The sequence below is a fragment of the Diospyros lotus genome, chromosome 1 (assembly GCF_014633365.1).
Source record: "Diospyros lotus cultivar Yz01 chromosome 1, ASM1463336v1, whole genome shotgun sequence".
NCBI classification, from domain to species: Eukaryota; Viridiplantae; Streptophyta; class Magnoliopsida; order Ericales; family Ebenaceae; genus Diospyros; species Diospyros lotus.
In genome coordinates, this window is record NC_068338.1 from 29819803 (window position 1) to 29845429 (window position 25627).

At 35.2% G+C, this 25627-nt stretch overlaps 1 protein-coding gene across 6 annotated transcripts; it reads right to left on the reverse strand.

The window, feature by feature from the left end:
* Positions 1-1814: 1814 nt before the first annotated feature.
* LOC127807244 (V-type proton ATPase subunit a1-like) lies at positions 1815-25276 on the reverse strand. Of its 6 annotated transcripts, none has more exons than XM_052344950.1 (18): positions 24934-25276; positions 23129-23173; positions 20726-20848; positions 20040-20147; positions 17678-17791; positions 17424-17594; positions 17084-17221; positions 16569-16676; positions 16331-16438; positions 16079-16227; positions 15090-15243; positions 12900-13060; positions 9133-9339; positions 8845-9028; positions 8668-8751; positions 6860-7053; positions 6707-6766; positions 1815-2660 (listed from the first exon to the last, which is right to left on the reverse strand). In XM_052344950.1, the coding sequence occupies exons 1-18, from the start codon at positions 25072-25074 to the stop codon at positions 2456-2458; spliced, it is 2454 nt and encodes an 817-aa protein (XP_052200910.1). In that variant the 5' UTR covers positions 25075-25276; the 3' UTR covers positions 1815-2455. The 6 variants fall into 6 exon arrangements, with proteins under 6 accessions (XP_052200910.1, XP_052200901.1, XP_052200917.1 ...); XM_052344941.1 differs by having other exon boundaries at positions 6860-7044; positions 24934-25225; XM_052344957.1 differs by lacking the exons at positions 6707-6766; positions 6860-7053 and having other exon boundaries at positions 2518-2660; positions 24934-25225.
* Between the last annotated feature and the right edge of the window lie 351 nt (positions 25277-25627).

Here is a 25627-nt window from a genome sequence, read left to right on the forward strand (position 1 = left end):
ACCAGTTACATGACCGTTTGATCTTGAAACATATTAAAAACTTTTTATATACATTTAAGATCACTTATTTTTCAAATCAAAAGTCAAAAACTAAACTAATAATTTAAATTTAAAAAATTATTGAAGCAAATCAAAAGTAAAAAAAAAAATCTATTTAAATTTTTTTACTTCCGTCACGAATAACGAAATTCACAAAAAAAAAGTATTCAATAATAAGACCAAGAGCCAAAAATTAATTACAAAAATCGTATTTCTTCTATATAAAAAAATGCATATGATATCATTTTCTTACAAATACGATTTTTATAATTAGTTTTTGGCTCTTGGTCTCATTATTGAATACTTTTTTTTGTGAATTTTGTTGTTCGTAATGAAGATAAAAAAATTTAAATTGATTTTTTGTTTATTTTTTATTTGAATCAATAATTTTTTTAATTTAAATTATTAATTTAATTTTTAACTTTTGGTTTGAAAAGTAAGTGATCTTAAAAGCATATAAAAAGTTTTTAATATGTTTCAAGATCAAACGGTGATGTAACGGGTGTTTTTCAAGATCAAACGGTGATGTAATGGGGTGATAGGTGGTTAACGCTGAGCAAAATTCAGTGAGTAATTAGTTATATTTTTAAAGTTCAGTGAGTATTTGTTAAATTTACTTTTACCACGTCAGATTCCGTCAATATTTTCCGTTTATAATATTTAACGGAGTTATAACGAGTGATGGATGATTAACGATAAGTAAAATTGAGTGAGTAAATGGTTACAATTTAAAGTTGAGTGAACAAATAATTAAAACTTTAGAATTCAGTGACTATTTATTAATTTTACCCTATTTTATTCCTCGTGAATGGCTGCCCAATCCATCACTGGATTGATCCAGATCAGATCGGATGGTCAATGTAATTACTTGAAACACTGATCATTCACTTGGAATTTCATTTACTCTTATTATTATTATTATTATTATTATTTTATTTTTTCCCTTTGGCTCCATTCTTTCTCTTTTCTTTTTTTTATTATAAAAATATAAAGAGTAAGATAACAAAATTTATTATTTTATAAAAATAAGAAAAAAAATTGGATTAAAACTTCTGGTGAAGATGGTAAAATACATTTTAAGAAAGTGAATACAAATTTTATATTAAAAGTAAATCAGCTCTAAATTCTAAGATAAAAATCACATATTAAAATTAAGAAAATCAACAAGTTAAGTATAACCCTCACTTATTTAAGAACATCCTCAAATTGGAAGTAACGATTTTACATTTTACGTTGATAATTTGGTTGACTTTTTATCTATTGTTGTTATTTTTTCTTGCTTTATTTTCTCTATTATCTCCCTATCCGTCTCTAATTAAATTACTAATGAAAAATTATTACTTTCTCTCCTCTTATACTGTCCAAATTTATTTAATTTCCAACATTAATTTTCACCTTATTTTAAGATAGAGTTTGGCTAATGATATTAAAATTTACTCTACTTTATTTTTAATATTCAAACACTCATGTAAATTTAATAAGAAATATATCACATTTAAAACATTTTATCAGTCAATAAGAGAGTTTAAATGTTAATATATATATATATATATATCAAATACACCTTAATGAGCAACACTTTTTAAAATAGGGTTTGATGCATTTATTATACTTTATTTTTAATACTCATATAATTTTATTAATTAATAATTTCATTAAATAATAATAGATGCACAATAATCTTCCAGATCACCACCACGGAGCACCGAGGAATTTGACAGCCGAATAAAATAAAATTGATTGAGCAACATGCGGATGCCTCAATAATGAGATGCTAAGATAAAAGCTCATTCACCTTTAAGTCACTCTGTATAATAAGAATAATGAATCTCTATTTTTATCCCAAAAAAAAATAATGAATCTCTACTAGAGCAAAGCTCTCTATGGATTTTTATCTCATTGTTACAGCAAAAAAAAAAAAAACCTCTGCCCCACAAAAAATATAGGATATATATATCATCGAAAATTCACACCAGCCTGTGCTTGTGTATCTATGTGATATCACTATGGATCTGCCTCTCCAGGAGAGCTTCCCTCCCTCTTCACAGCAACCAAATCTCAACCCACTTTGAGCTGAGAGAGAGAGAAGGAAAGGAAAGGAAAGGAAAGGAAAATTCCAAGCTCTTAAAGCAGGATCCTTTTTGTACCCAAATAACAAAAGAATTTGAGCTAGGATTTTACCCACAAACCCAAAATAATCCGAGCTAGGATTTTACATTCCTGAGTTCATCAGGCTGAATGGTGTTGATGCGAGGAAGCAGTCAGCAGAAGCACCGGCTCTTGCCAGCCAAAGATGTTGGATTCAAAGAATGTCCACTCTTGGTTTCCGCAATTGTAGGAAAGACTTGTTGTTCTTTTCTTTGGGCTTTGAGAATCTTCACAAAATTTATGACTACAAAATGAAGTTGAGCTGAAACTAATCCTCGTCGTCCGGTAGTGAGGAGAAGGAGAAGGGCCTGAACTTATAGCCGTCTCCGTGATAGAACTTGTTTTGGAATTCCACCCAGTGGAGACGCAAGGCATGAAGGAAAGCACTGAGGGTCTCCATCATTAGAAGTATGAAGGCCGTGGCAAAGGCAAAAACCGCGAGTCCTACCAAACGGATGATGATATTGTCATACCTGCAACGATCACATTTTACGGTAAAGAACGAAATAAGGAAAATTGTGATTTATAGTAAGCATAGTAGACTACCATGCTTGTTCGGAGAGTTTATAGAACATAATAAATTCATCAAGTGGTATGGTTGCATCCAAAAACAAGAACAATGGAACGCTTGGAAATTACTAATTCAAAAGCTTCCTTCTGACATTAATAAACCCTCTTGTAGCATCTAATAGGAAACGCTTAGGACAACAAAATAATTGCATGTTTCATACTTGTCAACAACGTGTTCAGCGATATTCATCTGTTTTGACACCTGCCATATACTCTTTCACGGTTGTTTTCTGACCACCTTATCTGTTTCAGTTTTAACACAATGATATTGATAAAATAACTATAGCCTATCTACAAGCTTAGCAATAAATGCCTAAATGCAGTTCTGTCCAGTATGTCAAACGACCAAAAAGGATAAAATATGCTTTATGGTCCAAAATGCAATGGATGGGTAAGACTTGAGATTGCTACTAGAATCTAAGTTGTTTTTAAATAATTTTCTTCTAACAATTATACAACGAATAAAATAATACAGAGATATTTTTTTCTCAATTTAGTAGTGTAAAAATACATATTCAAACAAGATGACCAATATTTTTCTATTGTGTTGGGAAAACTCTAATCTCACCCAAGTGAATCATCTTGGATAGTTGAATTGATTATTCTGGGATGGGAGCATATCTATATTTTAGAATGACTAATACAATTCATGACTCACTAGGCATTAGAATTTTCTGAATATACTGAATAAAACTTCTATGCTTATTTTGAGCTATTCAAGGTTTGAGGGGATACATACCATGAAAGATTAAGTCAACAACTTGGCACCTAATCAACTCTGCAGACTTTAATGAATTCAAGGTTTGAGGACATACCTACTTTGAAGGATTTAAGTAAACAATTTGGCACCTAATCAACTCTACACAGCCTTTAACAAATTCAACGATTTGAATGGATGCAATTTTTGGGACCATTAAGGCAATTACATGGCAACTAGACAATTCTACACAGCCTCCAGATCAAATACTGCAGTCCAGGAAGTTTATAGGAAGTTTATCATTTCCTATGGTAGGCACTCTCTCACTCATTAGGGTCCGGGATCACTTGAACTTGACCCACTCTGTTGAACCAGAGCTTGAGCACTCATCTTAGTTAAGGGAGTTGCTCATTAGCTTAGGTGAAAGAATGACTCCACTAACCTCCAACACACACTCAATCATGAGGGGCTCCAGAAGTACTTTCTTATCACCTACAGTGCTACTGGGCTTCTTGTGATTTGGTCATTAATTCCCCCTCCAAGGCACAATTATGATCAGAGAGAGAGAGATGAGTGTATCCAAGTGGTTACCCATTGGGGAGCACTCTTACCAACATGTGATGCTGGAATCTTCCTGCAGCTACTTCCCAATTTACACAGAATGCCTCTATTGTGCCCTGATTACATAGGATGACATAGTAGAATGACCCCATACTTCTCGAGAGGTTGCAACCGTCCTCCACATCACATATAAATAGGTTGGGCAGGCCAATGAAGACCGGATTGACCTTTTCCAGCTGGCCGATTCTGTTCAAATGCTCTCTCTTCAACCTTTCAGTCTCTCTCCACCCATAACCTCCATTGTCTCTATATTAGAGGCCAAGGGTATCCCACTCTCTCACCAGGTACTTACCCTCCAACATTGATTCAACAGAGAATCGCTAATGGGGGTGAATGGTTTCCCATCATTAGGTACACTTCAAGTAAATTTAATGCAAGCACCCACTTGGTGCATGCACCAACTTGTTCAACTCCAAAGACAAGCACAGCTGCACATGCGTGCAGGGGCAATTGTAGGTACTTGTTAGTCAACCTTGTTCCACTCACTTGAGAGTTAAGAACAGGTGATGTAGCCTGTAGGACAGTAGGAATGTAGATGGAAAGAGAGAAAAGAGAGAGCATGACAGGAGAAAAAGGAGAGAGGAGATTGAGTGAGAAGAGAGCAGTTGAGAGGGGAAGTTTCTGAGAAAACTGATCACATAACTGCCTTTCAGTTTCAATTACACATATATATGTCCAGAACATAAAATAACAAGCATACCCACAATTACAAGAAATTATAGAACCACCCCAAGCATAAAAACATCCTAAAATCTACTTCTATGCCTATGATAAACCTGTCCAAATCTCCCTAGAGACGGTTTTCCCATGTTACTAGGCCACTCAACCTTGAGTTGCTTGGTCAACACCAAAGCTTGAACATTCTTAATTAAGAGTTTCTTGCTCAGCTAGCTGAGGGAGTGACTCCATTAACTATCAAGACTTCGAATCTTGGAAAGGAACTCCGAAGTATTTTCTTTCCCAAGGCTATTAGGGTTATCGTGTGATGGCAAGAGAATAGGGGCTCATTCTACAAGTGATTCCCCCTTCAAGGGACACACCCTTGACAAGTCGGAGAAGGAGATCCAAACTACACTTTGTATACCACAAGAAGCCCCTAACCATGTGACATTCTACAGCCTTCCTTCAACTGCACTTTGAATTTCACTAGATGCCTCTAATCATGCACTTAATTACATGGAAGTGCGTGGCAGACTGATCCCATATTTCTTGGGGAGGTTGCTATAACCATCCTGTGTCATAAATGAATAGGTATGGTAGGCCAATGGAGACCAAATTGATCTTTTTCAACTGGCCATCACTCTACCAAAATGTTCTCTCTCTAACCTCCCCCAAACTACTTCAGTAGCTTCATATTAATGACCAATAGCATCTTACTCTGACAGTCTGACTCTGAGCACTTACCCTTCAACACCTACTACTTGGTATTAACTACAACCTTATCCACATTATCACTCATTTCTTCAGCCATTGCCTGTTGACTTTCATCATGTTCAACTTGTTCCTTGCTAAATGATCTGAGAGACAAAAGCATAATCGAGCTTGGCTTTCATATCTCCAAAGTCTACATGTGTATGAATTCACTTTAATTAGGGATGGAAACTTGGCCTAGGGATGCAGGTCTCTTACCCAACCGCAACCCAATCTTAATAGGGTAAGTATGGAAGTGCACTATTTAAGTATGGGGTAAATCTAGGAGTTTTAGTAAAACATGGTGTGGATTATGGTATAACACTATTTCTTTCCAAACAATCCAATTAAAAAAAATATTACCCTTAACACTTTATTAATCCTAAACAAGATTAAAATTTATTACAATTTCGATAGTTTTGTTGTTGTCAAATACTCAATTCAAACACACAACACAGAACCTGTTTAACTTAAATGTGGAGAGTATGAGTTCTAATGAAAGAAAAATAAAGAGGGGTGAAAATTTGGATATATTTTGATAAAAGTATGAGTCAAGTAAAAGAGATATGGTTGCTACAAAGCCACCCCTACCCAACCAATGACCATCTCTAACCCTAATCCAGGATGTCATAACAAAAACACCACAAAACCTTGGTCATCTAAGCCCAGGTAGGAAGCACTAGGTTACAAGAGCAGTTTAGTCACAAAGAGAACATGACAAAAGTAAAGCCATTCCAATTGTAGTTTTTTAGAACCCAAACTTTACATTTTTAAGACATAATTGTCATTTTCTCTTGTATCATTTTATTTTTCTGCCATTGAAAACCCTTTACAAAGCTTTGGCAACATTCTTCCCAGAAGATAACATCCAAAGTATTAGTTCATAGCTTTCAATTTTTCCAAATAGAGTAGTTTAACTTGTTTCTGAAGTTCCTTTCCATTTTGTTTCTCTAAAGTAGTCCCGGATACCCACAAACTTCAGCAAGACTGACCCAATCCATGACTAAAAGAATAAAAGACCTGGTTAAGTTGCACTCAGCCTACAAGGAAACCCGCAGTAGTTAAGTCAATGCGAGGGGTGAGTTACATCCTGCAATTACTGGGAAAATAAATAATTTCGTAGGTAGGTTCCATGAACCAAACACAAAGCCAGTAAAGAGATACACTAACAGACGATGAAATTGCTAAACAGTAGAGTGCAAGCTTGGATGACAAACTTACCCCCAAGCCAGGAGGAGGACCTTCTCATAGAAAACAGTTGATAATTCAGAATGGGCCAGGCTGTAACAGAAGAGCAATATCAACCCCAAGATATACTGGAGTGTATAATTTGATGTACGAAGGCCTCACTAAAATTAAAATCAACAGATATACCTTAAAGCCCAAAGCCGAAGGTATGAGGCAGTATTGGAAACAGCACCAAGAACAAACTCAATGGAATGTATCATTTGATGTACAAAGACCTCACTAAAATTAAAATCTTCATGATGTGGTCGTGCAGAATCAGGTTCTACATCCGGATCCACCTCAGAGTTTCTAAGAATGCCATATGTACGACCCTGGAATCTCTAGAAAGCATATCCACAGAAGAAGAGAATGAGTTATAGTTTCATAAATTTCAAACCCTTTAAACAGCTTCCCCACTAAGTATTGCTACCATGAAGAGAAGGGGAAAAGAGAAGCCTGCAAATCTAAGGCAGACTGGAAAAATTATAAACTTTAATCCACAAATGAAGCACTACTGTAAAAAATAAAAAGGGCAGTTTTCTAATTAAATCAGTTGCTTTGTTCTAAAGAACAAACTTTATATTGACCCTTTTCAAGTCATTGCACTGAAATTAAATGGAGGACACAATCTACATTTGCATCAACTCAAAAGGTCTTGGTCTATTTTGCATAGTAGCTGAACCCTCTAGCAGGCTAAGCCCAAGCTGGACCAGTTTTGGATATTGTAGAGAACATAGATTTCTAACACATATGAAGCTTTATTTCATAAACTCTAGTTTTCACTTTGGTCTACTTTGTAAAGTGGTTCCATCCCGTGATGCCTCTTAATAAAAAATTTTGACACCTTTACATACTCCCCCCCCCCCCCCCCAAAAAAAAAGGATTTCTGTTCATTTGTTGATTGTGTAAGAAACAAATGCTCTTGAAAAGGACAATGACAACAAAACAACACAATATGTATCTACCAAATTAAAGTTGGGTAGGATTGAGTCCTAAGCGAAATTTTTTAAAAAGTATATGGAATGATGAGATGTTTACTTATCTATTTAATATAAAATTATTAGTATCATTTATTCATCATTGCTACTATTTTTAGATGCTATATATTATCTAGCACAAACAGTAGGAATATACTTTCCTAGAGAGCAGTCTTTACGCATTTATGCAAGTCCAATGCACCATACAGAGAATAGTTTATGTTCGCGTGAAATGTATACACATCTAATTGCCACAACATTCAACACTACATGGAAAATTACATTTCAGCACATAACCAAACAAAAATCATTGTAACTACTCTATATTATTGATTTCTATGTCTTTAATAGTTTTCAAATTATCTTATTGTGTTTATATTATGTTTGTCATATATACTATACCAAACACCAAAATAAGCAATCATTTATCACCGTATTTTACTCTTTCAAAGGGGTGAATTGTAATCTCCACTATGAGAATGGAATAAAGATTCCCTCAATATTCCATTTCATTGCATGCCAACTTAACATACCAAACGCTAGAGATGCTATACATGGGATAGGAATTGAAGGGGCTGACAAGTTTGAAGAAAACTTTCAAATCCACTCAAAACACTTATATAACAGTTACACCATCAAGAAGTTTGATCTTAGCAAACTGGTTTTCCTTCTGACAGCATTGTCCTATACTTCTCATAGAAGAGATGGCTTCTATGAGAAGAATAAAATCACACTGTCAGAAGGAAAACCAGTTGTGTTGATTCAATGAAAACAGACCCAGATTAATATATTCATCAAGCACAAAAGCATTCCAATTATTCATACAAGTGCATGGGCAATAACAGAAATCTATAAAGAGACAAACAAAACAACAGTTAGAAGCATTAACTTTATAAACTAATTGAACATAAGGCTAGAAACTGAGTTATAATAGTTATCCAGGAATTAGAAACAGAAAAAAGGCGACTAACAGTGTACCTCTGAGTGAAGTTTCTTCAAAATAAAAGGTTTTGGAAAAAGCATCCATGGAACTGCAATGACTGCCAAAAGCAACAATGTGATCTGCAAGAAATCTGGTACAAATTAATGAACAATACTCAGAAGTAACTAATTTGAGATTGGGCAATCTACAAGAGAATGAGAAAGATGGCATGCCTGAAGTGCTGTCTGGCCCCAGAACAACTGATTCTCACCAAGATCCTCAAAAGGACTCAAAAACATGTAAATCATCACATGATAAAGGTCAGCTTGTGAACCAGTGCACCACTTGATAACAATGAGAAGTGATAGATAACCAAAAAGGCTATTCAGAAAGATCATCTGTGGCACAAACTGATGCCTAAAAAATGAAGCAAAAAAAAAAAGTACATTAATCTAGTTATCTTTAGATGTCACACAGTGGCAGAATGAGGAAAGAGAAAAAGGGCAGGGAGAAACATGCACCTAACATCCAGTGAGTCCCCAAAGAAACGAGCATTGAAATAACTTAATATGATTCCTAGGTTCATCTGAACCACACCCAACAAGATAGACATCTTCATTTTCAGAGAGTTCAAGAAAGGAAGTTCTGAACGACTTCCACGCCAGCTGGGATCAACTCCAAATGGATATGGGTCTTGGAATTTTATTAGACCAACAGAGTGCGCATCACTGTCAAACAAAATGTCCTTGTTCAGAGTTTCACAGGTTAATGATTAGATTCATATGTGAGAGAGAGAGAGGGGGGGGGGGAAGTAACCTGAAACAAATAAGCATGTATGTATTAACACATGGGAGATGCCACATGAAAAGAGTTAAAATGATTCAATCATGGCCAGAACTATGTGAACAGTACAGACAAGATAAGGCAAAACAAAATGAACTAAGACATCTATGTTACCGTTAAGAATAACCAAGCTGACAATCAGTAAAATTCAGCTAATTCTGAATCAAGCAGAATACAGGAACATGCCAGTGGAGAAGCTAACATATTATAAAGTTATATTCTCCATGTAAATTGCCCTCAGACCCTCGTGGTTTGGGCCAATTGACTGGAGACTTCCTGCAGTTTATTTTTGTCCCTAGAGGTAGTCTTTGGCACTAACACTGTCAGTGCAATAGTGACAATCTAAATGACATAGTTTTGTACTTTATCTTAACCATAGTTAAGTTGATTGCGTCAAAGCCATAGAAAAAAAGAAAAAAGAAAATAGAAAGAAGAAGAAGTTGCCAGCACTGCCCTCCCTCCCTCCCTCCCTCATTTGGGAAGTGGTCTTGTTGGGCAGTTGCCTGTGTGTGTGTGCATGTGTGCGCAAGCGGGTGAAATTGTATCACAACAATTGGTTGAACAAATTGAAAACCAACATGAGGTTCAAATAAAAAAGGCTTTGATTGAGAACCAGATTTGGATTAGAACACTTTGTTTGATCAAATAATACACAATATGGAATCCAAATAAAAAAGGTTTTCTATGGGAATCAGATTGTGGGTTGCCCAAATCTGCAATTGAAATCAGATTTATATGTATGAGATTGATATATCAAACTTCAGTTTTGTTTGATATCTGGGTTTCAATATATCAATCACTGGGAGTCCATAAAGAAAACTGGAAGGCCTTCTGTCCATCCCCTTTGCCGTTGGAAAATGATTGAAGCCAGCCCTCCCCTCCCTCCCTCTATCCGGTGTTGGGAGCCCCCCACAGCCATCGCTGGTCCACTTTGCTGAACCCCACAGTGACAACCGTGGAAGGCATCTGGTGTTTTATTATTATTATTATTATTATTATTATTATTATTATTATTAGAGAGAGAGGAAAATCTTGGTTAAATCTAACCTAACCTGAGTTTAACTGACAGTGCTAATGCCAAAAACTAATGGCATGTGTGAGCAAAAGGGGTAAACCACGTGGATCTGCAGGGACAAATAAACCATAGGGTGTTCTGTATATTGTTAAACTGACTATAAAACTTGAAACACCCTTGACTGTTTAAACTGACTATAAAACTTGAAACACCTTTGACTATTTAAACTGACCATAAAACTTATTTGGCAGTATCACCAGAGTTTTATCTTAAGTGAAGAAATATGGGTGAGCTAAAACCAAACAGTTTAACATTTAATCAAGATCTAAACTAATAATGAAGTAAGAAAGATATCCTTATTTCCTTTTGATAAGCATTCTAATATTGTCAAAAAAACTAAACCATTCAAAACTGAATCAAGCAAACAATTTACAAAATTCACAAGCTCTCAACAGAAATCTCAGCTTCCTAGATACTCCTGGGTACAAAATCACAAATACACACATATATATAGAGAAGAAAAGAATCAACTCTCACATACACCAATAAGCCAAAAGCTGATACATGCCAACATTCCATTTTGTCCTTCATAAAGTCCTTGATTCAGTGTTGACATACGCCAGTGACGAGTGTCAAATTTACCTAATTTAGTTTATGCAACACTTGTATTTTTGCTTAACTTTTGTTCCAAGAATGGTATAGGTGAGTTGTACAAGGTGTTAAGAGGAGACAAGTCTAACCACAGGCACAGCACTATGGCCTGCCATAGCCATGGTATGCAATGCAGAGCCAGACTATGGGACAGTGTTCACTGTGACTTAACGGTTTGTGCCAACAGTTGTGCACTAGGATTTCGTTGTAGGTTAAGCATGGCCACAAGATGCACAGGTGCTAGACCTCCTGTTTGTGAAAGTAGCTCAACTTTAGGATTCGTTATCTCACATTTGGATAAGCGAAACACCATGAATTTTCATTGAGATTGCAATTGACTAACTTTAGGGAGGCAGTCAATCACAGAAAATTAACAACTTTAGATTTCTTTTTTATATGGGTTTAAAACCTTTAGTTGAGATACCAAGAATTAACTAAGCATAATGAGCATACAGAGATGTTTCTGGAAGTCACAACTGTTGTGCATCAATCTTTTTTTGAGTGCCAAAGATCCAAAGGAGCATAGTCTCATTCTTGGCCACACAAGTTTTTGTTCAACTTATTAGACAGTTTGAATGCTTGGCAATGGCCAAGTAAGATGTGATCCGAGTTTAGTTGCCAGAAGAGACCAAGGGTGTTGAAGAGTTGACATCTAGGCTTCAGTAAGGAACCTTGGAGGATGCATCCCCACAGTGCCCGAGAGGAAGGTTGGTACTTGAAGAGCTTGTCTGTATAATCAAAGCATTAACACTTAAGTTCATGCATTCATTCAACTTGGGTAGCATGGCAAGAACTCGATTGTAGTTTGATTTTCATTTATGTGACCTGCTTGAGTAACCTAGGTCCAGTGGCTTTTATTCGTGAGGCTTTTCATGTAAAAGTGCTAGTGTCTTTTTTATATTTTCAGAACTCATTGTTTTAGTTGTGTATGTATTTTGCCTTAACTAAGCAAACGAATCAAATAGATAAGAGTTTACTCAAAGGCAATCCACTTCCAACTCTTCCACCTGCACACTCTTGACCTCATTTTCAACTGGTAGCAGAGCTTATTTCTGATCTTTTTGATATTGATAGGATCTATTTTTTCATCCTTCTCCTACTCAAAAGTGCGGTACCGATTTGTAACACCTCTGATACCATCCATGGGGAAACACAAAGCATACCAATAATGCAAAAAGAAATGACAGCAAGAATCCTGCCACTCATTGTGAAGAACATTCTATGCTAGGGAAGAAAAATGAAACAAGCCCATTATGGCTAATTGTCTTGTTTGGCAAACATTCAAATTGATTAATTAGAATCTAATTGGGAAGCATAGTAAGCTTGACCATGATCAAAGATGCCACATTCAGAAGCACACATACATTATATTGTCAAAAATGCAGTTGCAGAACTCATAAATATGAACTATAAGTACATTTACCACTGTCATATTTTGATGTAATTTTTTGCCAATTTATAACATAAGTGCATCTTCATACCAAAGGCAGTGCACAAACTTGAAAGATGAAAAAAATCCAATCCAGTCAGGATCAGAACTAGTTGAAAAGGTAATTGGGTATAAAGCACAGACACTTCAAGATGAAAAATTCCAATCAGGCCAGAAGTGGTTTAAAAATGCATCTGGGCATTATATTCCTCTTCAAAAAATCATTAGACCTTGAGTTTATCGGATAAGAGGCACGTAAATCTATCATACAACAAAAGTCAAAAAACAATTAGATTCCTTTCACTGTAGATCTACTAAAAGAAGGGAAAAAACAGTTGAACAAGATATACCTGCATGTAGCATCTCGACATCTGTAAGCTGACCCCCCAAAAATGTGATAAGGCACAGAAAAGAACTCGTTGTAAATTAAACCACAATAAATGGAGAAAAGTGACATCAAGAGGAGTACATAGCGGCCACCAAATAGCATCTCCATAAAGCTGCCAAGTTTCTAAGGAAATAAATATCCAAGTCAGATTTTGTGAATAATTTCAATCATGGTATGTATAATACCAATGGGACAAAAATAGCAGTTGCAAGATATTTCAAAAGTACGTTTTGATGTTACTAAATGAATTTCACATATCATCACCCAAAGAGGGGAAGTTAATCTTTTCAGCTATTCATTCTGCAATTAGTAAGTACTCTTATTTAAAGTTGTCCAGAAGAGAGTTAGTGCCAAGTAAAACATCATAGTTGACTCTTCCCCATTGCTTAGTGGAGCTGTAACTACATATCCATAGATGGACTTCTACTGACTTTCTCAAAGGTGACTTTGGCAGTCCACACCATTATATCTCAGTCCACAATATCCAAGAAAAGTATCCTTCTTTAGCATCATTTTAATTCTTGCTATGAGCAGACAGTCTATTTATTTCTATATAAATCAACTAATCACATTAAGATTTAAGATCACTACCCCTTAAGTTGAGCTAGAAAGGTTTTTGCTACTTTGCACCCCACTTATTTGATTACTGAAGAACCTTGGAATTGATAGGCAGTAGTCAAGCACAAACCTTCATTCTAAATTGAACATTACAACAACAATCCCAAGACTTAAATCTCACTAGGTACAGTTGGTTACATGAATTCTAGCTTTCAAACTATCCCAGCCCATGACCATATCTTCTACAAGGCAATTATACACCATGACTTGAGCACTAAATTTACATATTCCTACTATGAATTTGAAAATGCATCAAGAATGCATGAGATAAACGAAAGGATAATGTTTCAATTTCCTAAAAAACAATCTAGCTACATAACAGCTCTCTGAGGTGCCACTAGCACCAAAGCCGTACTTAAAATCCATTATTGCAGTCAAGGAATAGAATCCACAAGATTTCAAGAAGCATCCAACTACAAATCAATGGAAAACAGTCCTCTAAAGCAATTTTTTTCTTTTGTATCATTAAATAATAATTCATTATTGGGAATGGAGTTCCAATAGCCTTGCCAACAAAAATGCCAACTCATACAATTCCTCACACATTATATAGCAGCCCCCTACACAATCATAATTTTCCCAAGATCACTTGCAGATTTCAATCCAAGACACACATGAGAATCAATTCTGGATTTAAAGTAGTTTGAGCTCCAAAAACCAAAAAGGACTCAAGACTAATTTATGGAAGAACTGCAACCGTGACCAGACAAAGGGGTAATCTGGATTCAAATGAGAACAAAACAACAAACATCATTTTGCCTAGATCATTTACCATTCTGGTTCCACCATCTAATGGCATTTCCAGAGTGTCATGCCTACACAAAATACACAAAACCAAATATTTCTGTTAATAAAAAAGAAAAAAAAAAAAAAAACTTGGTGGGTGTGGCTCCTACTGAAATAGATGCATGAGACACAAGATGATTTGATCACGCAAGGAGAAGATCCATAGAGGCTTCTATGAGGAGAGTCAATGAAACGGAACAAGCATTTAGCGAAGGGTGGAGGAAGACCAAAAAAAACTTGGTGGCAAACACTTAGTTTGATCTTAATTATGTGGGTCTTATAGAAGATAAGGCCAGAAATAGAAATGGATGAAAAGCTAAAATTCATGTAGTTGACCCCACATAGTGCAATAAAGGCTTGATATGTTGTTGCCACTGCTATTGTTCAAAATTTGATTTCATTGTGCATACAGTTCTGTTAACTTCTGAGCTCTACATAAATGACAAGCCTACATGATGAATTATAACATAAATAGACATATCATGGTCCTTGAAGGATTTCTGTGCTTGCATCTTAATATATCCCAAAACAGGGCTTGTTTGCTAGTTCAAAATGTCACTTCAGTCTGCAGAAAAAATTATCCACAGTAACTTTCTAAGTAACATTTTTTATTAGAAAGTAAAGAATCAAAATAGTACAAGAACTAGTGAAAAGCAATGATTCAATAAAAAGAAAAAAGAAAAACTGTTCCTACACATGCTTTATCTGAAGTTTAAGATAATTGTTTAATTCTGAAAAGACAACACACCTGTGAACCAAGCTTACTTTCACGGGCTATAAGCACTAAGGCTCCCAACAACAAGCATATTCCATGACCCCAGTCCCCAAACATCACAGCAAAAAGGAATGGAAATGTAATAACAGTATAAACAGCAGGATTGGCTTCCTGATATCTAGCAACACTGCCAAAAGATTACCATGTTAGTGTTCTGTGAAATTTTACAGGTTATACATACCCAGGCTCAGGCACACAAAGCATAGAGCTTAGAAGCCAAACTGAACCCCAAAAACCGTTTAATTGATGAACATGTGAAATTGACCAAAGTTACTGGTAAAATAAAAAATGCTTCAGTTGCTTTTACAAGATTACAGATATTAAGAGTGGAGAAAACATGCTCTACACATTTCTCCCAGAAAATGGCACCCTTCCCAAGTCTCTGCAACTAAATGTTAGTCATCATGATGCTGAAAAGCTTCCAATATGACTATGAAATAAAAGAGTCTTCTTATAAGGTGAAACACTGGATAAAACCTTTTCTTTATGTAGGTAGGTCCATGGTGAAGAATGCCTCACAATTTTTTCATAAGATAATAGGTTGTGTTTGGGAGAGATTTAGCAATGGAATCGAATGGAATGAACCATAAATCAGTGGAATGGAAATGAAGGGAATGGAATGAAAGATTCTCTCTCTTTGTTTGGGAGAGGATATGATGACAAGTAATGGAATTGGATGGAAATAATGGATAAATAAGACTATTTCCATCCAATCTCTTCCAATATGGAGGAGACAAAAAATGCTTATTTGGAGGAGATTGGCTTCCATTCCATTACTAATAGACCTCCCAAACAAAGAAAACCCTTTCCATCACTTACCGTTCCATCCAATTCCATTACTTTACATCCTCCCAAATACACAGGCATATTGCCAGACCAGATGATTAACTTTCATTTGGAAAAAAAAAAAAAAAATGGAGAAGAAGGATGTCAGCAAAAAGAAACCACATATTTTAATGTACCCGTATGCATCAACAATTTCCTGAAATGCATTTGTAAAACGGTTCGTTCTGAAGTATGTTGGAGGTGATTCCACAGTATCCATTGAATGGAATATTATACCAACTTGTGAATTGCTATCAAATGTAGCTCGTTGCAATGATTCCTTAATCTGTAGGAGGTAAACCTTTTTCATAGTGAAACTGAAGTAACATAATAATGAAAGCAACTGCACGCACCATTACCCAAACAAGAACGAGATAAGCAGAAAGTACCTGAGTTCTAGCAAATACTGGGCACCACCCCTCCCCAACAAGACATTTTTTTGTGACATCAAAATTCAGCATATTTAATGTATCATACACAGCTTTCTCCCTTCTAACCTAGAAAAATTAATGACAATTGATCTTACTTCTCAGGATCAAAGTTTGAGGCACCATAACAGGCATGGATATTTTTAGGCCAGAATGCTCCTTGAGAAAAAGATAAATAACATAGATCGGCCACACTTACCATGTTCAACCATTTTGTTAGCTGAAACCCAATGGAAGTAAGGGCCTTATTTTGGTGACGGCTTCCAGCATCCAAGGTGGCTTCCAACTCGGAGAGACGTGACAAAACCTGCAACCAACATTTGAACAATTAATCAAGAGCTGCAATAGGACACTAAGAGCAACCACTACATATAAGGCGGCACATGAATGATGATACTCCATCCCATTGATGTAAATCTCAGTCAAGTCAGGCATGGTTAATACACATTCCAAAATAGTGATCACCTAAGAATTAGAAACAGCTTGAGATAAACAAGTCCATGTATTTTACAAAGAAAAAAGTACTCTATCTACTTTCCTTGTCGAAAAAAAGTTGAACAGAATAATATACTAAGCAAACAACAACTAAAGATGTGACATTCAAATCAGATTATCTTCAAGCAAACAACTGAAAATGTAATAAACATAACAGAATATCTATGCAGCAAGCAAGTAAAAATGTAGAAAATAAAATCTGTCAATTGAACAACATACTTCTCGAGTTAGCTGCCGCTGTTTTGTTATATCCTCAGGCACAGGGTAGCAATTTGCACCAAACGCTTCACAAATTTTCAATATTTTTGTTTTTGCCTGCTCCCCCGAGAAGAACACTACAAAAACAATTTTCTCAATCTGCACAGATCACCAATTCAAATGATCAGATAATGCACTTTGAAGCAATAGAAGAAAACCAACATTGTACTCAAAAGAGTAAACGAAGCATGCAATTAAGAAGCAGTATACAATGAATATTTTCTGGTTACCAGCTATAACATGTTACACAGATTGAAGATTGATCTCAAAGGATACCAAAAGAATTAAGAAAGAAAATGACCATTTCAGTTGATGCAGGATCCAAGATTTTTTCATCAGCTGGTGCCTGATTAAAAAACATGTTGCCCCTAGTAGCACGAAACAACATTCTCTCAAACCTGAGAACTTTTGATTTACTGATAATGCCACTAACAAATCTTACACCAGATTGATTGGTGGACTCAGGTCGCTCCTGTAAAATGGATAATCTTATATAAATAAAATAAGACATACAGTGTATTGTGAAAAACAGTATTTGATAAACTAGAAAATCACCAGCTCAAGAAAGGATCCTGTATTTGCATAGTGATCATTGGAGTACACATGATCATCTAACTCTATTTCTTCTGCAGCTGCATGGCTGTTACTTGAACCAAGGAAACCACCTGCCTGGAATTGCCCATGAGAAGGCATAAGAAAACCATCAAAAACTATAACTTTGAAGGAATTCTTTGATCAGGTATATTATCAAGAAAGAACATTTTAATTAATTTGCATAGATTATTTCAGTTACAAGTCTCAACCAAAGAAAATGTCAACGTCCAAAAATATCACATTCATACCCCATGTTATGTAACGTAGACAGTAATATAAAGGGTAAATTACACTCAGCACACCTAAGGTTTGATAAAAAGGCTGTGACACTACTGAAATTTGAGAAAAGACAGAGACCTTCCCTAACTTTACAACTCTAGCTTCACTTCCTGTTATCATTGTTAAAATTGTTAATATGACAAAAATACACTGCATTTTCTCTCCCCCTCCCTATATCCTCCTATATTCGACGAATTGGCCAGAATCTAGCAGTTTGCTTGCTCTCTCTCTCTCTAGCTTTTGAATGTCAGACCATTTTTGTTACAAAAGAAGAATCAGAATCAGGAAAATTTCATTATTGGATTGGATTTCATACCATGAAGGCGTATAAGACACTTATAAGCAAACAGCACAAAATCTTTTTCCTGAGTTCCAAGAAGAAGAATGTCAAGTCTTTCAGGTAAAAGGACAGGGGGCTTGGTCAAAGAACTTGACTGATAAAACATTTGACGATGGTTAAACCATTGCAGAACCAAAGAGAGAAAGTGAGAGACCGACAACCAGATTTTGGCTAGTTCACCATACAAGGAGAAGAAAAGGAGAGGGAGTGAAAATGTGAGGGTATTTTCATCAAATTAAAATTTTTAACATTTGTGAAATGACAGTAGGGGGAAAGTGTAGCTAGAGTTGTAAAGTCAAGGAAAGTTTCTGTCATTTCTCAAATGTCCGAGGTGTCTCTGTATTTTTATCAAACGTCAAGAGTGTTGAGTGTAATTTACCCTAATATAAAAGAAACAAAATTATTTCATGGTCTAAGGAGCATCGTTCAATGTCTAGATAACAAGTCAAATTTGAAATCAAAGATGGAATTCCATAACATATGTGCCATGTTTGTTTTATAGGATAAGGAGGGGTAAGAATAGATTGCCCCATTTAGATTTTCTTATCCTAGTTTTGGTGTGACTTTAAGAAGTAAGAACTGACCTAATTTCATGTGTCCCACGTGCAGGGGATATACAAATACCGTAAGGGGTTGGATCGCACATCAAGGACAAATGCCCTTTGGAATAAAGGAAAAAATTATCTTTATCATCCCCATAGAATACTCCTTAACAGGAAAATATGTGTCATACTTGTATGTGTGTGTGTGTAGCATTATTTTGTCATTGTAAATTTAATGTGATATTTTAGACATATATAACTACATCATATTGACATATAATATTAAAAGAATATCATCCTAGTATAATATAAAACGGATGAATATAATAACATGTTATATGTTAAATGACTAACACACAAGTGTATTACAATATTTTCTTTCAAAAGTATACATTGATATTATTGTTATTTATATTTCATAATTTATAATTTATAATTATGACATTATTTATAACTATATGTTGTAAAAGCATAGTATTAGACCGCTACACAATCATGTGTATAATGTAATATAAAAAAATATTACATGGCACGAATAGTACAATTATATAAGAGAAAAGTCCCAATAATTTACTCATAGTATAATTATATTCTGATAATAAATACATGAACATATATAATATCATAATGCCATAGACAAAGTTGTCCTTTTCAACATTATTCCTATCTCAACTTCATGCAAAGGGTACATTTAACACTTATCCCCATAGCTTATTCCACTGTTACAACACATATGAGAAAAGTCAACATCATACACATTCTCACATAATATCATCGTCTCTTACATTTCCTGAGACAAGGTATCCCACTCCCATCTGTGAATCAAACAAGCACATGGAAAGGGCCCCCATACATCAAAAGGTTAAATTATTCTAGTGCTTGAAGTTGATGAACAGGAGTGAGGAGGTGATGATAATTGTTGGAGAATGAAACCCCTATCCAAGACTTAAGCAAAACACAATATTTTCATATCTATGCAATATCAAAAGCAATGGGATTAACAATGGATAAGAAATTATTCAATCACACAAATAAGCACTATGAATAATGTTAGGTTGTCCCAAAACTATCACTTTCATACCAGTCAGAGTCAAAGAGAACATTAAGCACAGATAGAATGCTATCAGTCCCCTCTTTATGAAAATCGAATATATATATATACCTTCTGCAGCACTATCTTGAACTCCAGAAGCTCATTGTACATTTGCCACAATTTCTCACTGTTATTGTTCATTTCAATCAACTCATGTTCATGCTCTGCAAGTTGTACCTGGATTTAAGAGGAACCCATAGCAGATTAAAATTCAAAATTTGTTAAAACAAGTGTGGGTCATATAAAAGGAAAAGCACCCTTCACATTAAATGAGATTTGATATTGTTCGACGAGATCAAGAAGATTTGAAATTCAAAATAGGAGATTGATAAGATAAGGATAAGTCATTATCCTTGTAGAGTAGTTGTTGTAAATTTATATTTAAAGTTTGTATTTTAAGTTTGGTTTGTTCCTAGTTTTTAGGAGATAAAGAATCCTAAATCTTCTCCTAAATTATAGGAGATAAGATAAGGGACCCTTGTGTATATATTCTTCCCTATTCCTCTAGAATTAATTAATCAAGCATTCTGTTTTTTGCTTGTTTCAGATATTCACTTGTTTACAAATCTTTCAGCACTTGCTTCTAACACTCACACATAAAACACATTCAATTGTTGCTGGAACTCAAACAGAAAGATATGTCTATATCCAAGCAGTAAAAAAAAAAAAAAGAACATGACAGTTTTTATTTAAAACAAAAGGAATGCAAAATTTTCACTAGTCAAAAAGATGATGAATAGCATTAGAAAATGCACCTCTAATTCCTCCAACTCCTGGTCCGGTTGCGTAGCAGGATGAATAGAAGTCAATAAACCAGCTTTCTGAATTTGATCTTTGAAAAATCGTAGCTTTCTTGACATCTCTGCACATCTTTTTACCTGTGAAATTACTCTTGAAGATTAAAATAAATAAAAACCATAAAAGGGGAACTGCAGTATACATATATTAAACTTCAAAAACTACACTATCGTTACAGTTAACACTGAATTCAAGTCATATGGATCTAGAAAGGTATTTCATAATCCAGTACTTACAACTTCAGTTGGTCAGATTTATAAAAAAAGAAACCAAACTTACTTGGCTCTTATGGTAGCTTGAGTAGTGGAGACAGTGGTTTTTTCTTTTCTTGGTGGTGATACAGAAGGGAGAACATGAAAGGTCCCAGTTTTTTCTGTTTTCTAGAGCTGAAGTTATGTAATAAAGTGGTGCATAATTAACTTGTTCAATCCACAAATATCCAATACCTACTCATCTGATGTAAAGACAACTCGGCAATTTCACAAGATCAAAATTGTGCGCCAGCATCCAGAATTCCCACAGCCCATAAACTATATGCACATATAAGCCAAATAAAAAGGCAGAGAATGTAAAAAGGAGCACACCTACCATTGGTACCACCTCTCTTGTTAAAGACCAAAACAAATGCAAGAGAAGCAGCAGACTCTGTGGGTGTTCAGTGGAGCTTCTCGAGTTCTTCCATGAGAAAATTGGATGAATTTACATAGATATCTTTTGTGTGAAACCAACTTGCTAGAAGTCCATTTATGAGACACTATCAAGGGTTATCTTTTGAATTGGCTTCCTGAAAAACCAACAGAATCATTATGATCTCTTTGGATTTCAGTATATGTGATCTTTGTTGTCTATAGCAACAATGAATCTAGTAAGGCACCACCCTAGTTATGATAACCCCCACAAGCTCCTTCATAATTCTCAAATCCTTCACATGCTACCATGTAGTTGATGGCAATGCTAGAACTTTTTTGAGGAAGAAACCAATTAATGTTCAATCTTGTAGCTCCACACATTCGTGGCCTCTGCTATCTTGTATCCTTCCAATTAGAAAAGAAACTTCATATCATTATGGTTATTCCAGTTATCTGCATTCTTTCTCTCCTAAGCATCTGGCCAAGCATGGACTGTGTTAGGATCTGATATTCACTTGGACCAAATATTACCATATCCAAGCAGCATACTAGCATTCCTCTGACTGCAGAGCCTTCCATCAGGCCAATCCTCGTGCCAATCTATTGAAATTTGAAGTCTTTATCATGAGTTGAATCTGAATAATTCAATCAAGGAGACTGATTTTATTTTACAAGGTTGGTTTGTTTTCATGGTATACACAAAACTTGTTTCAATTAAAGTTACATTCCAGAGCTTCAGTGGCTCCAAAGGAGGGTTTCTTGCCAATAACTCCTGCAGAAGTACAACAATGATCCCACAAGTAGCCAAAGAAACCACAACTAAATGGCATACATTTGCACTTTCGCTTTTTTTTTTTCTTGCCTGTTTGTCATTTTACTCATATTTTAGATTGACTTCCACAACATGCCTTCAGCAAATAACCATACTGTAAGATTCCTTTAACTAAAGCATAAAGGGCATCCTGCCTGGTAGTATGTTTCTAGATTGACTTCTATAAGATGTCTATACCAAACAACTATCCTACTGAAAAATTCCTTCCACTTAAAGGCATCTTGTAGAATGCTTCCCGAGGAAGACTTTCCAATGCAAAAGTCATGCCAAAAATACCTTCTCATTTCCACTTGGCTGGAAGAAACAAAGAACAATGCCCATGCCAAACACACCTTCCCATTTCCATTTGACTAGAAGAAACAAAGAACCACACCCATGACAAACAAGCCTTCCTGTTTCCACTTGACTGGAAGAAAAAAAGAATTATGCCCTTGCCAAATATGCCTTGCAATTTTCCCATGACGGGTAGAAAGAAATAAGTGCAAGTAGATTTGACTATATGAATGTAACTCCAGTGACATGATGCATCTCATGCCACAATGCAATTTGCATGCTAAGATTTTGATAAATACAACTATAGTATTGGCAGGAACATGATCTTTTTTATTTAATAAATCAACAAAAACAAGATGATGCAGAAGTCAGAATAACTTTGTTTTCGACATGAGTTCAGGACATGAAACTCCAAATACAGTTACAGATGCAGGAATTTATGATACCAGTCAAACATAGATACTAACAACTTTATTCTTGAGGAGTAAAGTTCCAATTAAAATCAGATTTGTATTCTGGTTCCTGTACAATGTATAAGATATTAACCCATTCATTACAAACCAAAAGTTATGAACTTCTAATAGAACATCCTGCACGCACTAAATAGAAAATCTTACTAACGGTACCTGATTAACAAATGTCCGCAGGAAAGGGCTTTTATCAGCATTTAACTGCAAAGAACAAGCCTAATAGTTAGTTCGTCAAATTACTAACGAATGTTGTAAGCAGAAAAAAGTCATCTGTTTTTCATTTTACTAGAGGGGTAGCATGTGCTATGCATGTGCAAGTAAATAAATATATTTTATATATTTAAATTTTTAGTGAGGAGTTATTTATTTATGGGAAGTTATTTATTTTTTATGGATTACGGTTACTTATGTTTTAGTGAGAAGTTATCTGTGTATGTCGGAAGTAGTGAAAAGTTATTTAAGTTTTAGTTGGGAAGTTATTTGTGTGTGGAAGGTTGAGAAGTTATTTATGTTTTAGTGGGGAAGTTATTTGTGTGTGGGAAGTTATGAAAGGCATTTTGAGAATTTAAAAATCTTGACAGAGCTTCATTGGATGGTAACAACAAAAAGTAGGCTTGCTTTTTATATTAGAATAGATAGATTAGACAATAAAATGTCAATTAAAATTAATAAATAAAAACTAAATGGTGTTGATAATTAGGGTAAGAGAAAATACATCCACTTAACATACACTTTCCAAGAAGCAAACACACAATACACAAAAAGATAGGGGACTGAATTGAGTAAACCACGCAACACATCATGACATAAGGAAAAGCTATTACTTATAAAAGCTAAATTCTAAATACCCAGCCTAAAAATATAGGGAAAATGCTCCTGCAAAGAGCAGTGGCCACGCCAATTATCTAGCAAATTCTAACAGGTGAAATCCTACGTACTTGAAAGGAAAATTTTTAAAAAAAATATTGGCCCCAAACTTTTGAAATCCCCTTCCGCAAGTCCATGACAGGACCTACTTTGACCAGTATGTACATGCATACAAATATATATATATATATATATATGTATATCAAGTGGACACGAAGTACTTGGCCAAGCCCTTGGGGAAAACTGGTGAGATGGATAAAAAATGAAAGTGTTTGAACTCAATAAATTCTTTCAATTGACTGAGTGAATAAGAACCTCAAGCTTTTAAAATAAATAAATAAAAACTTCATTAGAATATTGATCCTGTAAGACAGCAACTTTAGTTTCCAAGTTGAGATTTGATTTTGCTAAAAGTTATGTGTGAGACTTCTATGTTCATAGTAGTTAGGGAATTGTGAAAAATACGAACATCACTGAGAGTTATTTTATCAATAGGAATAACACAACCACAATCATTACGACAAAAAGCAAATATAAGTTGAAAAGCACCAACATCACCATCACCGCCATAAAAGCAAAGATCTGAGGTTGATCAAAAATAAATGGAATGTATATCATAGATATAAAGAATAAAGCAATTAGTTCACATACAACTACCTCCATTTGCAACACAAAGCCACCAATTTGGATTATCACGATCAGGAATAAATTTAGTAAAACTTTAATTCAACTCAAACGTGGGCCCAAAAATGAAGCGGCTGGCAATGTGTCCAAAACTGTGTGAATGTGTGAAATTTGTATTCCGCTAATTTATCAAATAGCATTGAATTCCACTTCGACAACATCCAACGTCATCTGCAGTTACAAGGACAGTCTCCTAAATTGCACCAGAAATACCGGTACGCAATTTGTGTCAAACTGTTGTCTATTCCTGAGGCTATTCAACGTCTGAGAACTGATGCCTAAAATTTTTCCAATTACCTGTTATACTCAAAATCAAATTAACGAGTTCAGGATTTACACTTCCATTTCCAACCGATAATATTATAGAAAAGAAAAAAAGAAATGGATCGAAGACGTTTGGGAGAGCATACATCTCGGAATTGGAGAAGGCCGAGTTCCCCAAGGTAGGAGACGGCCCGGTGAGCGGACTCGACGGGGATTATGAGCTGAACGAAGGCCATCTTCTCCGACCGCATCAGATCCATCTCCGGCAAATTGTCTATGCACTCCATTTGTTCCCATAAACCAAACAGCGCTTCAAATCTCCAGATCTGGTCCGAACAGAGCCTCTCTCTCGCTCTGTAATGCGGTTGTCCGCGTTGGTTTGGGCCGCTCGTTTTCCAGTTTTCCCTCGGAAAGTGCCACTGAAACGGAAACGCAAATTCACGTCCTTTTCGTTGAGGTTGGAAAAGTAAAACCTGTGGGGTTATGAGAAACAGTAGACGATGGATTGAATTGTAAAAAGCCGGATAGGAATGCTAATTGCTACGGTAATCCCAATTCTATCGAGCTATTGAATTATTAATTCATCGGTGTTTAATTAATAAAAATGAATTAGACTAATTTATTATGAATTATATAATAATTCGGTATGAGTTTTTTTGCCTTCGCGGTCCCCCGCACACGTGTCGATGGTACATAATATTGATTTTTTTTTATTTTGTGGCATAATGACACGAATAATTATTAGAATAAAACAGTTATTATTGTTGTCATTATTTTTATTTTTATCATAATATGTTATTTATATATACATAATTTCTTTTAAGTGTTTATATGTAAAAA